This window comes from Drosophila suzukii, chromosome 2R (assembly GCF_043229965.1).
Source record: "Drosophila suzukii chromosome 2R, CBGP_Dsuzu_IsoJpt1.0, whole genome shotgun sequence".
In the NCBI taxonomy this organism is placed as follows: Eukaryota; Metazoa; Arthropoda; class Insecta; order Diptera; family Drosophilidae; genus Drosophila; species Drosophila suzukii.
Genome location: NC_092081.1, coordinates 3,681,740 through 3,705,286, shown reverse-complemented (window position 1 = coordinate 3,705,286; position 23,547 = coordinate 3,681,740). Strand labels below are relative to the sequence as shown.

At 40.1% G+C, this 23,547-nt stretch overlaps 2 protein-coding genes across 4 annotated transcripts in view; both read left to right on the top strand.

Annotated features, from left to right (window-relative positions):
- The window catches only part of fra (neogenin protein frazzled), a 37,068-nt gene that overhangs the window by 4,932 nt on the left and 8,589 nt on the right, over positions 1-23,547 (top strand). The gene's annotated exons all lie outside the window — the stretch shown is intronic.
- LOC108019552 (uncharacterized) lies at positions 13,174-13,887 on the top strand. Its single transcript, XM_036813919.3, is given in 1 exon segment — positions 13,174-13,887. A coding segment is annotated over 1 exon segment (615 nt). The 5' UTR covers positions 13,174-13,272.

Here is a 23,547-nt window from a genome sequence, read left to right as displayed (position 1 = left end):
CTACACCGGGGCTATAAAATATCAGAAATTATCTGCCTCCACGCCTCGAATCGCACTTAATCACCCCGAGCAGATGCCAAAGGAGTGAAACGGCTGAAGCGCTCGAAACGGAAGTCGGCAACAGTTTTTTAAATGCAGTCATTTAGCCAAAGTGCCAAAGTGCTGGCCATACTCGCTCGAGGACCGACTCTCTAGGCCCCCGAGATCTGTGATACGGCCACGCCCTGCCTAAAAGAACTCAATTCTACCGGATGATTTTCTCCACTTGGGGGAACTGGCTTCGGTAATTATTTTGTGGCCAGTGGAGCGAGCGATAAGACAAGCTGGCAAAGTAAACAAAGTTTTTGCATTGTTTTTCCATAGCCTCTCTGCATCTTCGCTGCAGTTCGGGTTCTTTTTGCATTTTCTGGTTTCAGGTTTCGCGTGCCCATGGGCTACATTAATTGAAAAAGTCGCTCGCTTTGGCTGTGCTGGCAAGCAAATGAAGTTGGTCTTGGCTTTGGAACTTACTTGACTGCTCCCCCTGCTCTCACTTCGGAGTTTAAGCCCCAACTGCCCACTCTCCGTGCCTAACCCCCTTCGGACTTATCGGTCAACAAAATGCAGTCGCTGCCCGGCGATAAACTGTGGCCATGGCTGCCTTAAAGTAGATCGATCGCTTGATTGGCGACGGAAAAGCGCCTGCCCCATCTGCGACTCACCCCTCCCTTTGTCTGGCCGCTTTTCACTCGGAAAAATAACTTTAATGACTTTGTCTCCCTAAAAAGTTTTTTTTTAATGTTTAAGACCCTCAGGTTTGACATTGTTACAAGGCAAAGCCACTCTTAACAAACTATTTTCTTATTTATAAATGTTATAATAAGAAAGTTGAAAACCTTATTAACTTAGGTAGTTATCTGTTAAGATTACCTAATAAAATAACTAAATTGTATCTTGATAAAAGACATAAACATTGTGATTTGATAACGGGTGCTTAAGTGCATTTTTGTATCTTTCTGATTATCGAAAATACCTCTATTTTATAACGCTTAGTTCCCATTTTATTAGTTTTTGATGATTTCCAAAAGCAACCATATGATATTCCGTCGATTCGTTGCTGATCGGCTTTTCTCGGTGCAATTATCTGTAGAGCTAATCTATTTGCAGCAATTGCCGCAGAAAAATAGAACATGAAAAACGAGCAGTTACAATGGCGACGACAATGTCTGGGCAAGATCACCAAGGAGCAGAGCGGGGCAGAGGAAGTCGACGGGCCCAGCCAAAAGCAATTTGTTACAAAAGCCACAAGACCAAGTCACCAGCTTCGTTTTGTTCCGATCCAATGCTATCCAATCGGATTCGATTCGAGTCGATCCGATCCGATCCAAGCGCCAAGACTCTCGACTCCAGCCGAATGAGCAGCCGTTGCTATTATTTTATTATTATCTACAAAATGCACGTACTTTATACCACTTACGAGTCTGCAGCCACGGTAGTCGACGTCGCTGTAGAAGTCGTGTGGTTGCAGTTTAAGTTTTGGTGGGGGAGAGTGGCACAGTGGGCTGGGGCTCGCGATCTGTGGAGATTCAATGATTGGGGATCCACCGGGTGTGTGATTTCGCGACATTTAATAGCTGTTACCTGCTGTTTACCTAATGAGTTCACCATTTCACACTGTTTTCGCCAATGAAACCTTGGGTAATTTTAGCCATTTAATAAGAAATGATGGTGTTTAATATGTTTGTTGATTTTCTTTCGCTTCATTGGCAAATCAATAAAGTAAATTCCAAAGTACATGTTTGTATTTTAATGAAAGTCATGAATCATCTTAGCAAGTTTGTATTGTAATAACGCTATTATAACTTAAAAAAAACTATAAGGATCAATTTAATATTATAATGGAAAAATTATTAGTTATTATTTCTCTTTTTAAAAATACTTTCAAACAAAAAAAAAGAGAAGAACGATATAGCGCCTTAAACAACTCTGGGTAACAGCGAGACAGCAACTTTTTAAACTCTCCGAAAAAAGGAGCAAAAGCAAGATGGCGAACATATCAAAGTACCTAAAAATAAGTGATTAATTAACATGATCGTATTATTTTATAAATTTTTTTAAGATATCTCTCCCTTCTAAGTTATAATTAGTACTTTCCTATGTCCTTTCCCCACTGTAACGTTTTTAGCCGCAATCCGCTTTTGCCTTTGCTCTTGCCAGCTGTGTGTGATCTTATCTGAAGCGTTGTCCGCGTTCGCGCAACTTAAGTAGGTACTAAGTGCTGCATATATCATAGATGCCAAGGCCCAAGCCCAGGCCCAGGCCCATTCCCTACCTCTCGCATCCCGCCCTCCTGCATTCCCACCCAGATGTTGAACCCCAAGACCGGACTTTTTTGTTCTTTGGACCGATGGCGAACGCTGGATTAGATGTAGTGTGCTGTGCGGCTTATGACGTGCCATGTCCATGTGCGGACTTGGCTGATTAATGGCAATTATCCGCCGCACATTTTCTATTTCCACATCCAGCGGCAGTTGGATTGAGCTGTCAATGGAGCCGAGTGGAGCGGAAAGCGGGTAAACCTCGGGGTACATCTGCCATAAAATCCTGTGAAATGCAACCATCCGGCGATGATTTCAGCTCGGTGGCCATTAGGTAAGCGACTTTATGTAGGAACACTTGACAGGCGAGTGGAGCCTAATACCCGAAAACACCAACTGCAGCAGATGCATAGTTGTTATCCGCGGCTTTTGAGATTTAGCTTCCAAAGTGGCAAACACTTGACTCGCGAAAGTTGTGGCAGGGAAGTCATGTTTTCAGACACTGTCTTCTCGGTGGTTTTCTAAATTTAGGTCTAGTTTTCTGAGTGCGAAAATATCCTTGGGTTGAGATGAAGCCATTGTCTGTGCTTGGCTTTTGTTCTCGAGTCCCACACAATAGCAGATGCAAATATGCAAATCTTGTAATGAGGTGGTAAAATACAAGTTTTCTCGGTCTCTCTCCCTCCTGCGTCGTTTTTCTACCCATAAAACAGATGAGGTCAAAATAATACCACTGGAAATGACATTCGGAGAGTGCAAATATATTGAAAGTACCTATATTTATAGCTCAAATAAAGAGTAAATTTAATAATTTAAATATTCTAGCCACTGAGGCCCAGACACTTATTTTTAAAGGCCGTTGGCTTATGTTCAATGATCAAAACGTGCTGAGAATTACTTAGCAATGAATGATTTCATTATTTACATCAAAATTGGTAAAGGAATACTAAGTTCTATCGAAACTTGAATAATACTTGAATTTAAAAGTCTTAAGAGATAGATAAATATCATTACACATTTCTTATTTTGTAAAATCAATCTTATAAAGAACATTTCCTGAGATTATAATGTAAGGATCCACCAGAAGATTCACACTAAATCATAAGAACAACCGAACAGTTAAACAATTTCCCACTGCTATTATCTTGACCGCCACTGTGCACATATATATGGCTGCTGGCAATGACACAAATTGCTTTTGTCGTCTGCTCACAATTTGCATTTGCCAGAGTTCCGTAGTTCCAGTGAGGATGATGGCACCTACACCTACTCCTAATTGAATGTCGAGCATAAAATTATGTCAGCTGACGAGGAAGGGGGCTCTTCAGTATTCTGTGCACAATGATGATGGAGATAATGACGATAATGTTGACGATAGTTAGGGCGCAGTATGTGGGCGTTCGGATCACTTTACAACTAGAAAATTAGAAAACTGACAGCGAAGAGCATTTATCTAATTAAGTTGTCTGAGGGTAGGCACTTTGGAGTGGTTCCATAAAGTTCTTGGAACATAACCCACTCAAGCCTGTACAGTTTGGCCTCTAAGCCCTAAGCCGATTTTACTTTCGTTCGACAAATGAGCTTTTGTGTTGCCCGCGACACCTTACTGATGTTTATAAATTTCACACTGCTGGGGTTGTGGGATGTGGGATGTTGGCGCCAGGTAACGTTAAAAAAATAAAGAGGCAAAACTTTTTCGCCAACCTGACAAGCGTGAAATTGCCGGGAGAAATGGGAAAGGCGGAGGCGGAGTGTAGGAGAGTAAGAGAGTTGGAGACCCGCACTTGAACTTTTGTGCCGAGTGTTTGACATGACAACAGCAAAGTAGATAAACGCAAGCCAGTATGGGGAAGAAGAAGCTGGAGAACTCCCCGAACCGCAGAGAAAAGGTTGAGAATCGGGAGGGGAATTCCGAAGCTCGCGGGACAAATGGGCAGGCCAAAAGACGGAAGTCACGTAGACAGGAATAGAGAGGGAAGTACGCACTGGCTGAGCTGGATGGAAAGCATGTGGAGCTGCCAAAACGTGATTGATGAGACGAGATCTGAAAGAGAATAACCAGAAACCAGACGAGAGAAGGGAAAAAGTGTTTTGGGGGCCCCCAGAAACGATTTCCAAATACCTCTTGAAACCGATAATAATCATAAAAAGGTTACAACACTCAAAATACAAGTTCAAGGTGCCCATGTGCAGGGTTAGCGCTTACAAACATTATACTTAATTTTTAAAGTACCAAAGAAAAGGTTTTTATAAATACTTTAAACTAGAAATATAACGGTTACTTCATTAAACAGACGCTTTCATTGAAGAGGAAGTGGAAAAATATTCAAACCAATATTTGCTAGGCCCATATTTTCTCCCCCATGTAAGACAAACAAATGTTCTTCTCTTTTCCAACTAAATGGTATTCTGTTGGCAGAACAACCACATCAAATGCATTTAATTATGCTTCGGGGGAACGTTCAACGTCAATCAGCAGAGCTCTGTTTATTTTTCATGCAAACACCGTCGTTGTCACTAGAGACATATGCAAATTGATACGGATTCTACATACTATGGCCCATTTATTTATTTTTTCGGTAGCCAACTAGCAACAACTTCTGCCAAATGCATGGAAATGTATGTACATGCAATTATTGATGTCAATCAAATCATTTATATAGAGATCGGGATCGGTCACGCTCCGGCAAACGTGGAATGAATTTCAATTTACGTCGAAGAGAGCACCATCAACTTGGTTTGTTGACACGCACAAATATTTTTGTCCAAATCTTTCTTCACCACCTCACCCCGAGAATCTGTGGCATTAGTCGTGGGTAAATATTATCTTACAAATATTTTACTTGACACCCAATCGCATGTGTGTGCCCATCCTCTTGCCCTTCAGGTAGGTTTGGGTTCTGAGTCTTCTGGGGACTTTGATTCGCTTGCAAATATTTACAGCATTATCATATCTAAATATGTTTGTAACTGATTCCTAAACAAACTTGTTTGAGATATTCGACTGGCAATTTACTAAACCCTCCCAAAGGCTCCCCGAAAAACCCATCGAACCGCAACATAAATCACCATTAAGAAGGAAATAAACAAAACTGCAATCGAATGGCCCCAAAAAATAAACGAAAACCCACTTAATTGCACTGCGGCCAGATGGTATGGTATAGTAAGGAGGTGGGTTCCAATTTTTTCCAAGGGGGTTCAATAAACCTCGAGCCGTATGTTTGCCTTATTGATTGCCTTATCACCAACTTGGAACTTGGAATCGGATCGGATTCGGAATCGACTGGGAATCGACGCGACGTTGCGCTAGATTTTCCATTTATCAGCTCATATATGGAAAGAAAGCGGGGGAACCGCAGACGTCGGCGATCTATAGATAACTTTTCGGGGGTCAATTCCGAATCGAACTTGGAGTCGTGGCTGCGACCTGCGTGCTGTCATAAATAAATATATGTACGTACATTCGTACATGGTGCGTTTGTGTTGAGCATGAAAAATTTATTGTTCAGTGTTTTCTTGCTTTTATTTTTCGGTTTTTTCTCCAACAGACAATCCAGACAATCGTATCAGCGTTTACCAATTGGATATGCAATGCATCCCAGAAACGCTTTCTATTTATGAAAGTTGCCTGTTGACCGGGCCAAATTGGTTTTGTGGCCACCAGCTCCAGCAGCTTTGGGTTATAAGTTCAACTGTTCTCTGCCGCTTAATTTATAAACGAGATAACGATTTCCTCCAGAGTTGTGCTATTCAATATTAATTAAGTCTTGGGGTTTGTTTACAGCATACAAATCATGCAGTTTGTGGTTGGAAATCTTAGTGATGGGGAGTATCAATGTAATTGTACACAAAAAGCAATGGAGCTAAGAGTATTAATTTCGATACTTTCAAAATGAACAAATTTTTCTTCGATTGCATTACAATTTCATGCTCTTAATGTTTACATGATCTGTGGTTACTCGAAAAGATCTATAAGTGCTTATAATAATATGTCAGTTCTTGAGAACACTAATGCTTTGCAGCCACTTTTTTTTACCCATGAATTTCTTATTAAAATAAGATATATTTTACCACAGATATCGTGATGGTTTTCGTACCTTTCTCATCACTGTTTCCGGGGATAAAATGCCCCTGCAGTATGCATGAGCACTAGTATCTTATGGACTTATAGCCTAGGATCCTAGAGGTATGGTGGGAATTCGGGGTGACACAATGGCTGCCACTTGTCCAAACACATTCATTGATTCAGCCAGCAGCACTCGACCTGTTCCCATTTTCCCTTGGCCATTCGCAACATATTTGCATATGAGTTGCCAAAAACATTCATTGGACAGGATAGGACTGGTGGCCTGAACCGGAGGGGTTTTCCTATCTAATGCGGTCAGTGCAGCCCCGACCATACCCATGCCATCGTGGGCAGACAAAACTCTGTTGACCAGTTTTGCCAGAGCAATGGGCAACTGAAACTGCGTGTGTGGGCGCTAATTGCTGCCAGGCCATAAAACCCAATCCGGGCGAATGGCTCTGGAGAATTAAATGCGAAATTGTAAAATGTATCTCTGGCCGGAGTGCAATGAGCTGCCACTTGAACTTAACCCGCTGAAGAACCGCAGCTGAATCTCGGAGTGGGAAATCGGAGAAGGAATGGGGGACGGGTCGTGCACAGACACATAATTCATATGTTCGAGGCATTTATCGATTTTTCCTACCACCCCACCCCCATTCAGACTCAATTTCACCCACCCCCTTCTCGGCCTGCTCTCAGCTGTTGGTAGTTGTTGTAGCATCCCTCTTAACGCACAATATTTTTTTGATTTTGCTTGCCACACAGAGAATTCCCGCTTTCCATCCTCCCTCACCCTGGTATTGTGGCACTCGGCGCCCTGCTCATCCCCGTCCTTCATCCAGAGATCCCCAACCCTCGACGCAAGCTGTGAGCGTCGTCATCGTCATCTAACGCGGCTCTCAACAGCTTCACTTTATTATATATATCCCATAGTGTATTTAATGCACGGGAAACATTTTTTGGAAAATATAGAACATGACGACGGATCTATCTTTGAAAACGTTTCATTAAAACGTGCTTGTTTTACCTCTATATAATTAAAAAGCTGCTTTCTGAACCTAGGGTAATTTTTAAAATGATATAATTTATATTTTAGATAAAAGGGCTCGAATAAATCATTCCGAACATAGCCCCTTTTAAAGTTTCGAGTGCTATAAAAAATCCAATCGAATTTGTGAAGTTGAAATAGTTCAGTTGGTTACTGAAACATGGCTTAGGGACCAGATTTTGATTTCGTTTTAAATTTAAAATGCCGATTTTCTCCAAGTGCATCGATGTCGCTGCCTCTGTTGTTTGTTTGACTCTCTGCGGTTGCCCAACGCAGAAATGTTGTTTTGACGGGGCCAAACGCCGAGACATCGGGAGAAGTGGCAGAGGGCCTTGGGAGGGAGTGGGTTTTCCGGGTGGGGTTGGGCTGAAGTTGAGCTAAAATAAAATGCCATAAAATTCAGAAACGGGAACCCGGGACAGAAGTCAAATGGCAAGTGCTTTCAGTTTTTCCTGATACTTTTCCGTTCATCTTTTTGCAGTATGCTGATGATTCATAATGGGCGAACTATGCGTAGTGTGGGGTTTACTGTACGCATTTAAATAAGCAGAGCCACGTAACATTTAGTCAGTTAAATATGATTTAAGTGCTGTCATTTCAACAATAATCACACTTATCTGAACTGTTTTGTACACCTTTATGGCCGCTGATTTGTACTTAACCGTCAAGAGATATGCGTTTTTCCCCCTTTTCTTTTGTTTTAAGGGCGACCCTGGTCATAAATAATAATGCATGTCAAAATCAGATGATTTACGCTGCTTTGATGGCATTTTTCATTTTCATAATTTGTTGCCAACTGGAGCGCATAAATATCTGGCTGTGTCTTATCAAAAATTGCCCTTTCACTCCCCCTCGACACTCCCCTTTTTGTGTGGGCGTTCCGGCCAACAAAAAAGGGGAGATGGAAATTATTTGTAAAAACTTTTATGCCCTCAAAATTAAGTTAGTGGAAGTGTGTGTCTGTTTGGAGGTGTGAACGCATTCAGGTTGAATTATGGGCTGCTTATAACTTTTGCTTTATTTGAAAAACTACAGAACTCATTATTCATTAATTGGATTTCTCTTTTCTCCTTTCTTCCTCGCAGGTGAGTGCGCAAAGTAACAAAAATAAATTTGATAATGGGAAAATTATGATGAAAAATGAGCAAACAATTATTCTCACCCTTTACGTAAGTTTTAAACTGTGAAATTTTACCAAAACTAAATTTCTTTTATGTAAGCTCATATAAGAGCTTTCTTCTTATTTAAAGTTTAATGGCTTTCTGAAAAATTCTTTAAATTCTTCTTCAATAAAATGGATCGTAAAAAACACAAAATCCAATCAAAACCATGGAAATTTATATTCAGTGAAACGATAAATAACAAATCGTTCGACAGATACTTATTTTCAATACCATTTCCATCAAATATAAATCAACAAAATGTAATCTCCTCTTTTTTGGGAAATATTCCGCCCACATTTTGGCGCCTCTTTCATTTGAATGTGCCAATCTGAATTTGCATTCCGCTTAGGTGAACTTTTTAGAGTGTTTTCCCAGCTAATGCGCCACTAAGTATGCACTTGTTTTTGGGGCTGGCTGTCATTATCCCCGATAAAATTATGCGACACATAAATCGACGTCAAGAGCAATTAACACTTTCTGAAATTGACATAAATTTGATCAAATCGAAATAAAACCGGTTTCTTTTTTTTGGACCATGCAATTCGATAAGTTTGTCGTTATTATTATTGTACACGTTTATTTATGAAGCTTATATCGTTAGGCGAAAAATTCAATTAACAGCCTAAACGTGGGCAGGCGCCAGTCGTCCAAGTCGTGCGTGGGATGCAACTGCAAATGCCACTGCAAAATGCAACCCAAAAATGCAACTGCATTTTCCAGCTGCCCCAGACGAGTTGCATAACCCAGCCGAACCAAACCCACTTGCACTGATATGCAAAAAAATAACGTTGATTATGATGGAAACTCAACTCTCTCTTTTGCTGGACAAACTTTTCAATCCAAATTGTCAGTTGCGAACTACAGTCAAACTTCCCTAATCAGGATGATATTTATTGAACACAAAGTATCTTAGTGCTAAGAGTTTAATTTATTAATATTTTCGATGAGTAATAACACAATTTTCTAAAGGTTAAAGTCACTTTTACTCAAATTCGTGACAGATTGTCGACCAAGTTATAGATGACTACCTGTTTATGAAAATTAAAGAAGTGTTGCATCAAATTAGAGCTGTCAACTGTGGCACGAGATGAATTGAGTTGCTTGCAAACTTTTTCACTTAAATCATGGCAGATAAATTGAGGATACCCAAACAGCTGACTACTGACTACACTGACTCAGACAATGGCAAATAAATTCAATGCCAGACGCCTCCCCCACTTTACATACATACAATATAGCACATACCTCAACAAACCAATTTAAATCCCAGACCACGTACTTGGCGCGTTGTTCCTGCCGCTTCCTTTATTTCCATCCAACTTAAGTTGCCAATATTAAACGCTTCGATGGATTTTATGGAGCATAAACAGGAAATTTGAAGAAGAATGTCCAATTTGCCATGGCCAAAAGCGAGACAAAGACCGGCGACAAACTGAAAGAAGTAGGAAGAACCAAGAAACGGCAAAGAAAGTCTGGCCCAAGGATTGGCATTTGCTTTTGTCACTTACAGGAAACTCTCCATGGCAAATTGGCATTAGGAAAACCGAGTTGGAATACCAGAAGGCACAAAACTGTTGAAGCTACTCCCCCTTTCGCCGATGTCCAGCTGTCGTATTTTCCCTTTTGCCGTCATTGTGCTGTGTGTGCGGTCGCTGCAGAAACCATAAAACATTAATTTCAATTGGAACTGCTGCCAAAGGACGGATAGAATGGGATACGTTACTATGGGTAGGATAGGATAGGCCAGGATCCATCCAAACAGCAATCCCGCACACATGTAACCCGAGTAATGAACTATTATTCCAGACTTTAGGTTTAGATACAGTTGAGTCCAACATTATAGCAACAAATATTTACAAATCTCGAAATTATATGACTCTAGAGTCTAGACGTAGGATTTTATTTAAAATCCTGTTTTTAAATTTGATTTTTCACAAAACTGAAATTAGCTTAGGGTATATTTTATAAAAACTTTTTTTAACCAATCATAAGTGGCTGAAAGTCGAACTATAAGAAAAAAATTTTACATAATTGTCTTTTTAAGAAGACAGATGATCTTATATGTAAACAAAATGACTTCAAAATTTTTTTTATATATCATAAGTATATAAATTTATTTTAGAATATAGACAGTTTATTATGTGCTATTACTCTCACCGCTGCTGTGCATACATGAGCGGGCGGACGTAATATGAAATTAATTTGTTAGGCAACCACCGACAGCATAAACGGTAACCGAAACAACAAATACCGCTTGGGAAAAGTTGCAGACCGCAGCAGCTGTTGGAAAAGACAAACAACAACAAGCAGCATATGTTAATTAAAGAAGTGTCCGTTTCCCCAACTCAATCGACTTTCACATTGCATTTTGGCTCTAATCAATGCAGCAGCAGTGACTTAACAATATCTTGAATATGCATTTCGCTTCGTGACATTGCCGCAATGTGTCAAAATCTGTCGGCGGCACTTAACCTGCACATAAGTCAGTGTCAGACAAACAGAAATTATTTTTAAATTTTCTGGATATTCTTGAAAAGTGCTTCCGACACTCACGGCACAGCACAGCTGCTACTTATTTCCCCAACTTCCGCTTAGTTTTGATTCAACAGTACAAATATACACATTTTGGAATTCTGAAAACAAACTTTCTACTTTGGAAGTCCTTGTCATTTGGACATCATGGACAATTAAAGTTGATTCCTGGTGAGATCTCCAAGGAATGGGCATCTGGTCTCAGGGACATCTGTCAATGCCTCCACTTAGTTTTGATTCAATTGTAAATCACAATATATTTCAGAGTTCTGAACGTAAACTTTCTACTTGAAATCCTAATCACTTGACTTGCACAAATCAGAGTTGATTCCTGGCTAGATCCCCCAGGAATAGGCATCTGGTCTCCGGGACATCTGTCTGTGTTTTCTTCGATTTCCACGGGGGTGGGGTCTTCGATGTGCGCTAAAGAACCATTCAAAACATGCCCAAGCGATTGTAAAATGCTAATAATAATTGGAAAAACTCGCCTCTACAAAGTCTAGCTGGGTACTTCCTGTAGGAGGTAACGCATATGCTTTCGATAAATCATAAATTTATATTCTCCAGCGCTCTTTGACACTACGATTTATACACGATTTTCGGGGAGCGGCCCTCTTTTTTTTACCGATCCAAGAAAACATCAAACGCAAAGCAGGAAAATATGTGCTGTGCACTATGGCCGTATCTGACTGTGAAATTCATGGATCAATTTGAAAGTTTAACAACTGGCCATTAGCACCGGGGAGAACTATTTCTCATTTCCATCGTTCTTATTTCGCTTTGAGGCCATAAAATATGGAACATGAAATGAAATCCATATTTTTACAGCCGGGGGATTATGGTTTGTCAAAGCGCAGCGATGCATAAGTTCATAGAGCAGACTAGAAAATGAAAAACAGAGGCAAAAAAAGGGATATTTACTCTAACTTACTGTGCGGCACACGTGCCCCGAGGAAAACCTCCCTTCAAAAAGGAAATTGGCACAGGCACGGATAATTATGAGTCTCGGAAAATGCGTTTTAATCTCTTGCCCATCAATGACTCACCCTGTCGCGACTGTGAAGCCGATTTTCCCCGATGAAAATGACACAAATTATCCGAATGGGATGAATAACAAAATCTAGACATTTTGTAATAAAGCCTATTTGATACATACTGATAAAATATTGATAAATTGGAACTGATATTGATAGTATAATATAATTTATTGGATCAATTTACATTTATACGGAAAATATTTTTCCAATTTCCTACCCACTATACAAAGTGCACTAACTTGTAGGATATATTTGAACTATCATGAAGTTCGCGTTTATCGATGGTCTCTATGGATATTTAGTGCTCCAATATCTGGGGATTTAATAACTTGTCACACAAACATTAGGTATGAAATTCAATATAAATCCTTTGCCGCAGTCCAAGTGTGTTTCTGGTTGCCATTCCTTTCTAGTTAATGTTACCGTGCACCTTTGTCACTATATGAAACACCACCCCGAAATGGATTTACAGGGCTCTAAATCACAGATGTTCAATGTTCCTAATTCCTCCAGTGTCAAAGATCAGCTATACAGAGAGAAATATCCAAAAACATTGATCTTGAATTGAGAACATTCGTTCTTAAGAACCGTGTAAGTACATTTTGGTATCAATTTTCACAATATTATATCAAAATGGTGAGAAGAGAAAAGTTAAATCTAGTTTATTTAACAACTTTTTGATAAGTATACACTACTGACTGGACTAATAGTTTATTTGTTGAGATATACTATGCAAATACCGCCAATTCAACTTGATTCGAGCAAAATAGAAACATTTTCAATTTAAAAATGTTGTTCTATTTTTAGGAACATTTTCAACTCACATGAGAAGGTTAGAATTTTCTCTGTGTACATTACGTTACTATACACAAGAGAAAGTTTTGTGGGTTCATAAAATAAATGCCAAAATAACTAAAACTAAATTATGACTAATGACGAAATTAGTAAACCTATTTTTATAATATTCCATTTACAAATTACTCCTTACCGGTCATTAACAACTCAAACGAACAAATTACAAAATAATGAAATCTGATTCCATACAAATTATAATGATATTGTAACGCCAATTTACTTGTATTTAGTAAAGTTTGGAAAAGCATATTATTAGGTTTAAAATTGTTCTGCAATGAAGTTTAAAATAATCAGAGTGTTATTTATTCTATTTCTGGTTTGCGAGGACCGCGGTGACATTATTACTCGTCATACGAACGTAAAATGTGAAGTATTAGAGAAATCGTTTGTGGAGTTTCCCGTATGTCATCTTAAAGTTTTGGGACGTGGCATAATCGCAGAGAATCTTTACATTAAAAACCTTAAACTTCCTCTTAAAAGTATTTCGATTAACTTTGGTGTCTATAAGAAGTTATCGGGATATCATCCGTTTTTATTCAACGTAACCATTGACTTTTGTCACTACCTTAAGCATCCGAACCCGCTTAGTATCTTCCACCTTTTTTATACTGCAGTGAAGCCCTATAGTAATTTAAATCATACTTGTCCGTATAACGTGAGTACTACGAGTACAACGTTTTCCATACATTGATTTTACCATTTCCTATTTCCACAGCACGACATTATCGTAAAGGACTTTGTGCTGACCGATCAAATGTACGCAAAAATTCCTCTTCCTAAGGGCAGCTACATGTTTAGTATTAAAGTGGGCACCGCAGGTGTGTGGACAGGCATCGTTAATACATACTTCGACATTAATTTGGAAGATAACCCTAAAATAAGATTTTAGAACACTTTACCAATTCTCTTGTTCAAGGTTTATTTAATCGTATATCTTAATAAAATCAATAATTAAAAACTATTGAGTAAAAGCTTCTTTTATATGTTTGCCTTCTCTGCAAATGGACTCAAGTCAAGCTATGAAAATGGCTTAAGTTGATAGAACAAATACTGTGCGAAAACTTTGAAGAAAAGATAAGAGTTTAATTCCCCACACCACAATCCAGATGTATATAGATGAAAATTCGTTTTAAGGGGGTGAAAAGTTTGTTTTTCCCCTCGGCGAATTGCAAACGATTTTTCTAAAAGATTCGGACAGCTCGAGGCAGAAGAACTGCGTAGTAGCACTGATGAACAAATACAAGTTTCGGCTAAGAAAACTGACCTAAAAAGCTAATCAATCTGCCAAACTATAAATATGTTTGCTTGCTCCATTCAGTTGGCCACACTGGTTTTATAAAAAAGTGTGCTAAGTGTGATCTTGCTGAGTGCAGATTAGTTCATATAAGGATTCTTTAATTCAAATAGGTTAATAATTTACGGAGCTTTCAAATCACTTTCAAAATTTTTGTAAATGAACATATCAAACACACCTTGCTGAGGAGTGTAAATTTCTGATTGTCTTTTGGCTAACATTTACAATTTCATAATGCAAAAGTTTTGCTGCGCAACAAGCAACGTCCTCGTTGTCGCTGGATGCCAAAGGACAAAGAAAAGGCAACGCCGGCAGCGGAAAAGCGCTCAACTTAGCCCAGCTTAGCGACTTGCTTGGGGCGGGAAGACGGGGGAGTCGGTGGGGGAAAAGCTGGTCCCAGCATGTGGCCAAAGTCATTTGCCAGAGCAAGTGAAAAATGCCGCCCAGAAACCAATGAACTCTGGGCTCTGTTCTGGGTGGGTGTGTGAGTATATGGTGTTTTTATGCTTGCAGGCTGGATGGCAAGCGGAAGAAGCCAGGCGGCCATTTTGTTAGACAACAACAGTTAGGACAGCCATTTTGCAAATGGCAGGAACAGGAAGAAGTCGAGGCCCCAGAAATGCCCCCACGTCATGTGTCAAATTAAAGGCAAATGAAATGATATATGCGCCAGAGGAAATTTCCCAGGTGGCACCGCCCGAAATCCATTTGATTGCTGCAATTAAATGTGCCGTCTAAATGGAATGGATGAGCAGCCCAAAGAAGCCGCTCCCAAGATTACCCATTTCTTTCCGGGCTTTTGCGCCGGTCATGCAAAAAACTCGTTTGTCCTCGAATAATTGAACATTCTCCGAGTTAGATGGCGGGTAAAATTCAATTGGGACTCCGTTTGCCCAGCAATCAAGCAACTCTTTTATGCGCTGACTCTTGGCTAAGCCCTAAATACACACCGCACACATAGCCGGGCCTCTAAGTGTGGACAGTGGAACCTCGATATAACAATACTTCAATATAATTTAGTTGAAAAATGCAACAGTTATGTTTTTATCAATACAAATCGGCTTAATTGCGTGTATCCTGGCAGTTTTATTTTTATATTTTAAACATATTTAACAGATTGAACAAATAATCTTCATTTAGCCATGTAAAATATCTGTGAAGTTCCCTATATTAGAGGTTCTAGTTAATGAGTTCCACTGTGTGGGGCACGTGCCTGGGGCAAGTTATTGACCGATAGCTGTGCCTGCTAACTGGCGACAGTCCGACCGGACAGTGGTCGTCCGTTGCTTTAATTAAAACATCACATACAGACACAAGAGGCACAAACGTATCGACATCCGTGGAGACAACCTGAGACACGGTCTAACCGTTGAGTAAGCCGCTTAAGTTGCCCTTTCCACGCGGCTGCCACGTATCGTAATTATGCTAAAGCCCTCTGATCCGACCTTTTTTCTTACCAGCAATCTTATCACGGCCGATCGGCGCTGAATGCCGGGAAATTGATTTATAATTTCCAATGGCAGCCGCGCTCTTTGACACACATCGATAAGGTTATCAATATGGCGGCAGTTACAGCTTTTGTACCGCCCCGAGATATGTGTGGTCTCCACAGCTATGCTACATCATATCTTATCGGGCCAGTAATCGAACACCGTTTATCGATTTCCAACTAACCGGGGGTTTGGGGAGTCGTTAACATAAGGGAATCGAGGTTATGCTGTCCATACATATTACATATATTTCCAATTAATTCTGTGTATATGTATCAATTACTAATTGGTTTTTATTTCTCTCTTTTATTTACAGGTATGTAATGGAATAATTTATGAAAACATGAACTTTCAGCTTGCAAGGAATATGAGAAAAGGCCTTTAAAAATCGGAAACCTAAAGCTTGTAACCAGGGAGTCGACTGAACTTGATCCTGCTAGTTAAATACATATATTTTCCAAACGATTTCCATTTAATCTCCACTCGGCAGCAGCTGCAACGCGATTATCATCTTCATCATCACCATCATCGAAGAAGGGATCCATTGGGGCACGAACTCATTGAAACTGACGCGTCATAAACTGCTGAAGGCTTAGCTCTGCGCTCTCTATTCAATGAATTTCCTTTTGTTGTATTCTCTGCTTCGGAAAAACCCGCAGGTTAGGGAAAACAAAAGCCAGCGCTGAAAGGAAAATGAGAAAGGAGAGATGGAAAGATCTCAATAAGCTGCTGCACATTGATTGAAATCGAAGACGGTAACGAGTAAACGTGGAATGACACAACCTGAAGCTCATGATGGCCATAATAAAGATGACGATGATGATGATGATATAACGTGGGCCAACTCCCAGCAGCATTTAAGGCGAAATGCATTTGAAACTACTTTTGCGGATGGAATTCGTACTTCACAACTGGAATTTAACTAGTTACACAGTCGAGAACAACAAAAGCAACAGATAAAATTGAATAAAACATGAAGTTTTTGAGGAGAAGTGAAGACGACTGCATTCCAGGAAATGCCTCGAGAAGTCTGCGTGCTTACCTCTTGCCTTGATAAAACTTTAATTAACTTGAGGAATGGATCACGGCGCCTGCTTCTTGTTTGCCCTCTAAAGTAAACAAAAGTCAAGCCAAGATTGTGCTTGCCAAACGCTGGAAAAAATCTGCGTTTATTACTTGGCTTAAGCATTATTATAGCCAGCAGCAAATTAGCTGCGAACTCGGGAAAAGCCAAAAGGAAAAGGGGAATGCCTTCGCCCATTTCTGGGAAATCTGCAACAGAGTTGCTGTCATCGTCACTGTTTTTTGGTTTTTTTTTTGTATGCAGAGCAAGTCTTTTGTGAGGCGGCTTTCACAGCCTGCAGCATTTTTTCTTCTAAGGAGCAGGGAACAATATGGAATAGTTTACTTTTAATGCGTTCATATCTAGACATCTACATATCCTACTTTGTGGCGGCGCTTCACGTGCAAACTAAAAAACGAAGCTGAAAAGAAAAAGAAATCTCTTCTGCATAATAAAATTTGTTGTTCCGAAATGAAGTGGCGCAAGCCCTTAGATGATTATCGGATTGCCGCAGACAGCTTTATGGAGCACACTCTTGTACATACGTACATGCCCTGTAATTTGAGTACTTCATTTCCAGGACAAAGGAAGGATATCTCCTGTCTGTTCCTTTCTTTTCTTTAGTTTTGCGCAGAATTTCATGGGCAAAAAACGGGGAATCTATTGTGTGTGTGCGGCATGTTTACAACCTCAGAGGGGAAAAACTACTTTACTCCCGGCCTGGAGTTCTATGTTTTATTTACAGATGGAGAGGTTATGGTACGGGTTCAGTACAAGCCCATAAATTAGCAGCAAACCGCAATAGCTCAATGACAAAGCAAAGAGACAGCCAGAAGTTGCAGTCCGGGCAGAAAGGGCGAAATTGGGGTTGGACTTACATAAATCCTCCTCGCCCCATGGCCATTAGGTGTTTGATGGCTGCTTGTAATTAGCATAATTGAAATGTAGCCACAGAAACCGGAGGGGGGAAGTAAAGTCATCAATTTGATTGCCTTTTCGCTGGCCATTGAACTGAACTGGCAAATGTCAAACGCCATGCAGATAAAAAATAGAATCAAAATCAAAGCTGCTCCCTCCGCCGAAAATCTCCATTGATGCTTTCACTTGATGCGACAATTTCCATGAACCTGACAGACAGGCCAGACTAAATATAGACCCATCTATTGGGGTGGGTGGATGGCTGGTAATGCCACGCCCCAAGCCAAATTGGAACTGAAAGTGGGGGTTTCCTCGGTTTCCCGGGGTTGCGCATGGAGGCTTCTAACGCAGCACCTAATGGCCGGGCAGACGTTTATAATTATATTTGTGTAGCTTTTCGGACCCACATACAACTGTTGTCTGGGAGTCGGGAAGTGGTGTTCAGGATGCGGCACTGCGGCTTTGACTTTATCCTGCCGCTTGTGAATTTGAATCTGTGTAGCTCTTCAAAGTCACGGCCCTCGTTTTCCATCTGTCTGTCATTATATTTCCTTTTTCGCTGCCACTCAACATAAAAGGTTTTTCAGCCTCTGGGCAGCTTTTCACTTAATTTTTTCTCTTTCCCTCTTTGGTCTGGACACTTTGTGGCTTGGCTTAGTGGGGAAAATCAAAAGTGTCGCATAAGGTGTTAATCAAAGCGATGAAAGTGACAACCAATCGAGCGGAAAACCGTGGTCAGGTGGGAATTGGGTAATGCCCTAAAAAGAAAATAGTTATACGGAAGAGAAAAAATATTAAATTTAACTTCATTTCAATAGTCAATTTAGTAATCTCTTTTTGTAGCATAACTTTCTGTCGGGTTGTTTCAGAGTCTTGACGCAGAGCTATAAGAGTTTAATAAAATTAATGTTTAAATTATAGTTTAAAAAAGATTTCTGTGTTTGCTCTTGAAATATACGATTACAACTTTGGGAAGTTTGGGATCATAATGTTTAAAACACAGATCAAAGTACATCCCTAAGCTATTTTACTTTTTCAAAACATATTAAATGGTATAGATGGTTTGGTTCGGATCACTATACACTTTAAGCTAAACCGGATTAGGGGGTAAACCCAATAACTGCCTTTGAAAACCTTAAATTGCATTATTAATCCGAGTTATTCCCTCTTTAAACTTCTTCTCGCCCAACCCTCACTAGCCAATTAAATATTCATCCAATTTGGTTTAATTTTTCTTCTTTTTCCCTGCGCATTTGCACTTTGGCCAACGTGAGCAATGCGATTTTCTTTCGTTTTTCCTTCGGGGAGACTCCTGCAATAAAATACCCACCAAGTGGAGGAGTAGCTGGGTCCGGGTGAAAGGGAGGAAGTGCCTCCATGGCAAATTCACACGCACGTGGGTGGAAAAGGGGTCAATGCAGTCGTTGTCGATGCAGTTTCCGTTCGCAGCAATTTTATTTATTTTTCCTCGTCCCCTTCTTATTTTCTTTCTTTTTTTGCATACATTTGCGTTTTTCCTTCTTATTTTGCGGGCGCATTTCCTTTTGTTTGGAGGGAGTTTGGAGGTGAGCTAACCAAACGGAAAATCAACATTGGCAAGCCAATCGATGGCGGACGGATGCCCAGGTCTTCGCCAGAAGTTGTTGCTGCAGTGGATGTTGCTGCTGCTGCTGCAGTTGCAACTTTAGGCGCTGCTGCAGTGGCGACTGCAGCCTGTGGGCCTTTTTCGAGTCGCGTGAGCGTGCGATGCACATTTCGATAGTGGGGCAAAATGCAAATGCGGCCAACTGCTGCGAAGCTTACAGATTTCAGTTGGCGATTTTCGGCTTAGTGTACCCTGGATTTAGAAATTTGAGGAGGGGTATTGTGTTGGTGAGGGATAGAGCCTTTTAGGGATCTGTTGAATACATCAAGTTTCACCCGTTAGCAGGAGAAATTTGAATTTGTGATGTAGTTATTTACTTGTGACCTTTTTTTATTATATATAGAAAAGTTTTAACCTCTTGCTTATAGTTTCTAAGTCAATTTAGTTAAACATAGGATATACCATTCGACTACATCGATAAATACGTAGAAATTTGCCGAAAATGGTTGGATATTATCCTTCTGGAAAAGGCTTTGTTCGAATACGAATTCAAATTAAGCTAAAGCTTACATTAAGCTATATATAAATGATAATTTAATGAAATATCATTCAATTTAAATTCAAAATATATTTATTGACTCGTCATGTTGACACTTTGTGAAATGTTTAAGATTATAGGCTATATGTATGTATATGTATAATATATGTAGTTGCAAGTCATTTTGAAACGACAAAGATTATTTTTTCCATAAAAATTATAGGGTATCTAGTGGTCTGGACACCAAACCCTTATCCTTTATCCCATCTCATTTCGTTGGCCTCTGCTGTGCTGCGTCATTCGGGTACACCCGCATTTGGCTTATTGGCACATTTAACCCTTAGTTGGCGAGCTGTGCATAAATTTGGCCAGCGATAAGGTGGCCAGAAGTTGGCCAGCCGAGCATCAGTTTCGCGTCCCGGCCTGCCCAATTTAACCTTAAAAGGTGCTACCATTAGCCGCCTCTAATGGCCTCCGCTTTCGTTCACTGTGATCGTGGACCGATATGCGAATTTTTGTCTTTGTTTTTTGTTTGCCTCCTAAAATATTTTCTGTTTGCCCGGAATCGCCTGACTGGCAAATGGAAATTTCTGCCTAATTGTGCGCCTCTCTTGCGTGCTGCTGCCTCCTTTTAGGGAGTTTTCTCTTTTTGGCCATATGCTAATTTGATTGGCTTCTCCGCAGACTCTGCGTTTGATTGGAAATCATGTGAGTGTACTGGAAAAATGAAAACAAGGGGATTTCCCAGGCCATCATCAGCAATGTCAGCCTGTTGATTCGGGTTTCCATCTCTCAAAGTGTTCTTCACAAAAGTCAAAGGTTTGAAAATAAGAAACAAAGTAAAGAAAGCTCGAAAAATATAAATTGTTGTAATGATTGAGCTTACATAGAAACACTTTTTTTAAATTGAATAATATCATTCCATTCCATTCCATTCCATTTTTAAGTAAACTTTTCCTTTCTGTGTACAGTGCACACAGTTTTTCATCACCTCGCACAAGAGTGCCATGTCTTTCTTGGCCAAGCATTTTTCACCATGCCAATGTTTACAAAGTCTTTTCCTCCGAACTGCTAATTTTTTATCGACCAACAAACTGCAATTTGCATATGGCAAAGCGAGCTGCTTTTATTTTTTAAAGGAGCCGGAGAAACTGTCGCCATCTAAGCCTGCTGCTCCTTTGGGCTTTATCGTCTGTAAATGAAAAATCGTAAAATATGCAAATTCACGGGAATATCATAAATATTCATGGACCGATTTCGTCTCTCTCTCTATTTTTCAGTGTCCACGAATTTGGATCACTTTGGACTCGCAACAAAATGCATCAAATTCGTTTTTGAATTTTCCATCTTTTTTTCGTTGTCGTTAATCTTATGTAAATGCCTGCTGCGTGACTTGTCGAGTTGATTTTGTAGGCCCGCTACAACAATTAAACTCAATTAAGCCATTTTTCCCATTTCTCCTTCTTCGCTTGTAGAGCTCCAGTTTTTAAAGTGGAATTTCTAGGAAACCAAACGCACAAATCTGACTGAATTATAATTGTTTAATTTGATTCAATGAACGCGTCGAGCGTAATTACGGAAATGGCTAACTCAATTGAAAAACAAAATGTATACAAAATGTTTGCTCAATTAAAGCAAATCAACTCTTTTTCAGCTTTAAGCTGTTTTTTTTTTGCATTTATTTTAATTTACCAGCCGACAAAAAGTATTTTCAGGATGAAAAAACTCCTGAAAAGTTGGAGATGGGGTGTTGAGTTGGGGGAGTAAAACAAATAATGCAAAAAGGTTTTTGTTTCTGTGGCCTTTTTGTTCTTATTTTAGCAGACAAAGGGCAAAAACTGTTTAACAAAAATGCAGAAGCTAAGGTACACAAAAACCCTATATACAGGGAAGTTACCCCTGAAGTATTCCTTAAAATAATGTGCATTTCCTAAGCTGTCAAGGGCTTACTGTACTTAATGGCGATATTTGCATGCACCAAGGATTGCATTTGCATAAAAGAAGAGGAAACATTGTAGATGTTTGGGGCAAGGAGTACAGATTTTTAAGTGCGGAACCCAGGCCTATAATAATAATGAACATAAATCCGCCATGCCAATATTAATTGAGCTTTCATGAAGCCAGAAACACAAATTAATTTCTCTTTGCAATTGCAGTTTTAATGAAATGCCACTTCAAATCGAGTCTTTTGTATTTAATTGGTTTAATTTATTAATTATGGATTTTTTCGGCCATGTGTGTGAGTGCGCGGGCGTGGCATCTCCCCGCCCCCACTGTCATCATTAAAACCGTACTACAGATAACGAGAGATGGAAAGTCGGCACTAAAAAACTGAAAACGAAAGAGGGAAATAAAACCAATTGACACAATTTTTTTGGGAGCAGCGATAACCTCTTTCCCCTCCGACTTTCGAAATTGTTTCTCCCTTTCTCTATTTATCTGCTGCCAAAGAAGCGTACAATAAAAATCAATTCGAGCAATAAAGTTTTTAATTGGATACAGCTCCCTGCTGCTGCGGAGCCATAAAAACCGAATAGTAGCGAGATGTCTCCATTTGATTTAGTGCCTACTGGCCAGAGATTCCGTACAGAATGATTATTTAATAAGGTTCAAAGAAATTCCTAAAATAAGGCGCAACCCCGAGGCAGAAATGCGGGTCTGTTCGCCGAAACTGAGCTGCATAAAAAGTGAGAATAAAAGGGGTGAAAAGTGCAGGTAGCAATTGAATTGCAGCTGTCTGGAAAGTGAATTCAGTCGAATTCAGGATTTTCTGCAGCTCCGTTCACCTTGACAGTTGACGGGGGTTAAAAGGGGTATATAAAAGGGTGTAGTAAATTATATAGATCAATTACACGCTCATTCCTCGTCTTGATGCTCGCATGTTTGTCTTAACAGCTCCTAAAAGCGGGCCATAAACTGCGCAGGGATATTCGAGGGAACGGGAATGTTTCAAAAACACAATTTCATCAAGTGAAGTGTGGAAATAAGGTAAAGAGTTGAGGTTCTGCTCCATCAGACCACGACCCCAAAAGCAATAAACATAAAAGCCACACGTCGGGACTCAAATGCTCGAATAAAATGTGAAATACAAGGCACACTCACTGGTGGAGTTTGCAGAGATGGGAAGGGAATTCCAGGTCCGCTAAGTAGCTTACCCTAATAGAGTTGGGTCGGGTTAATATGGCCGAAGCGCACTGCACACGGTTCGCATAACTTTGCTTCAACTTTGGCTCCGAAGTGCAGGCCATTTGAAGCGGGACGGGGCGGAAACAAAGCGAATAATTGGCAGGCATACTTGAGCAAATTTCTGGCAAAAAGCCTAAGTTCACGGGCGGTCAAATTTTGAGTCCGGCCTGGCAACGGAGAAATGGAAATGAGATCCACAGGCGCAGCAGTCCAAAGCCAGCTGCAGGTGCACTCTGAATCCTGGGTACCGAGTCCTGGCACGCTGAATTGCAATGAAATGAAATGTGATGTGTAATTCATGACGCCAAAGTCGTTTGTGCAGCTGAATAAATCTCGTAAATTAAGTCATCATTCCAGCAGCATTTAACTCACGCTTCTCCGGTTGGAACTCGATGCCTAATTAAGGCCGTTCCCATTTATATATAATTCATTTTGTCCAGTGATGACTGACTGGCTGGGGCTTTTATGCTCTTTA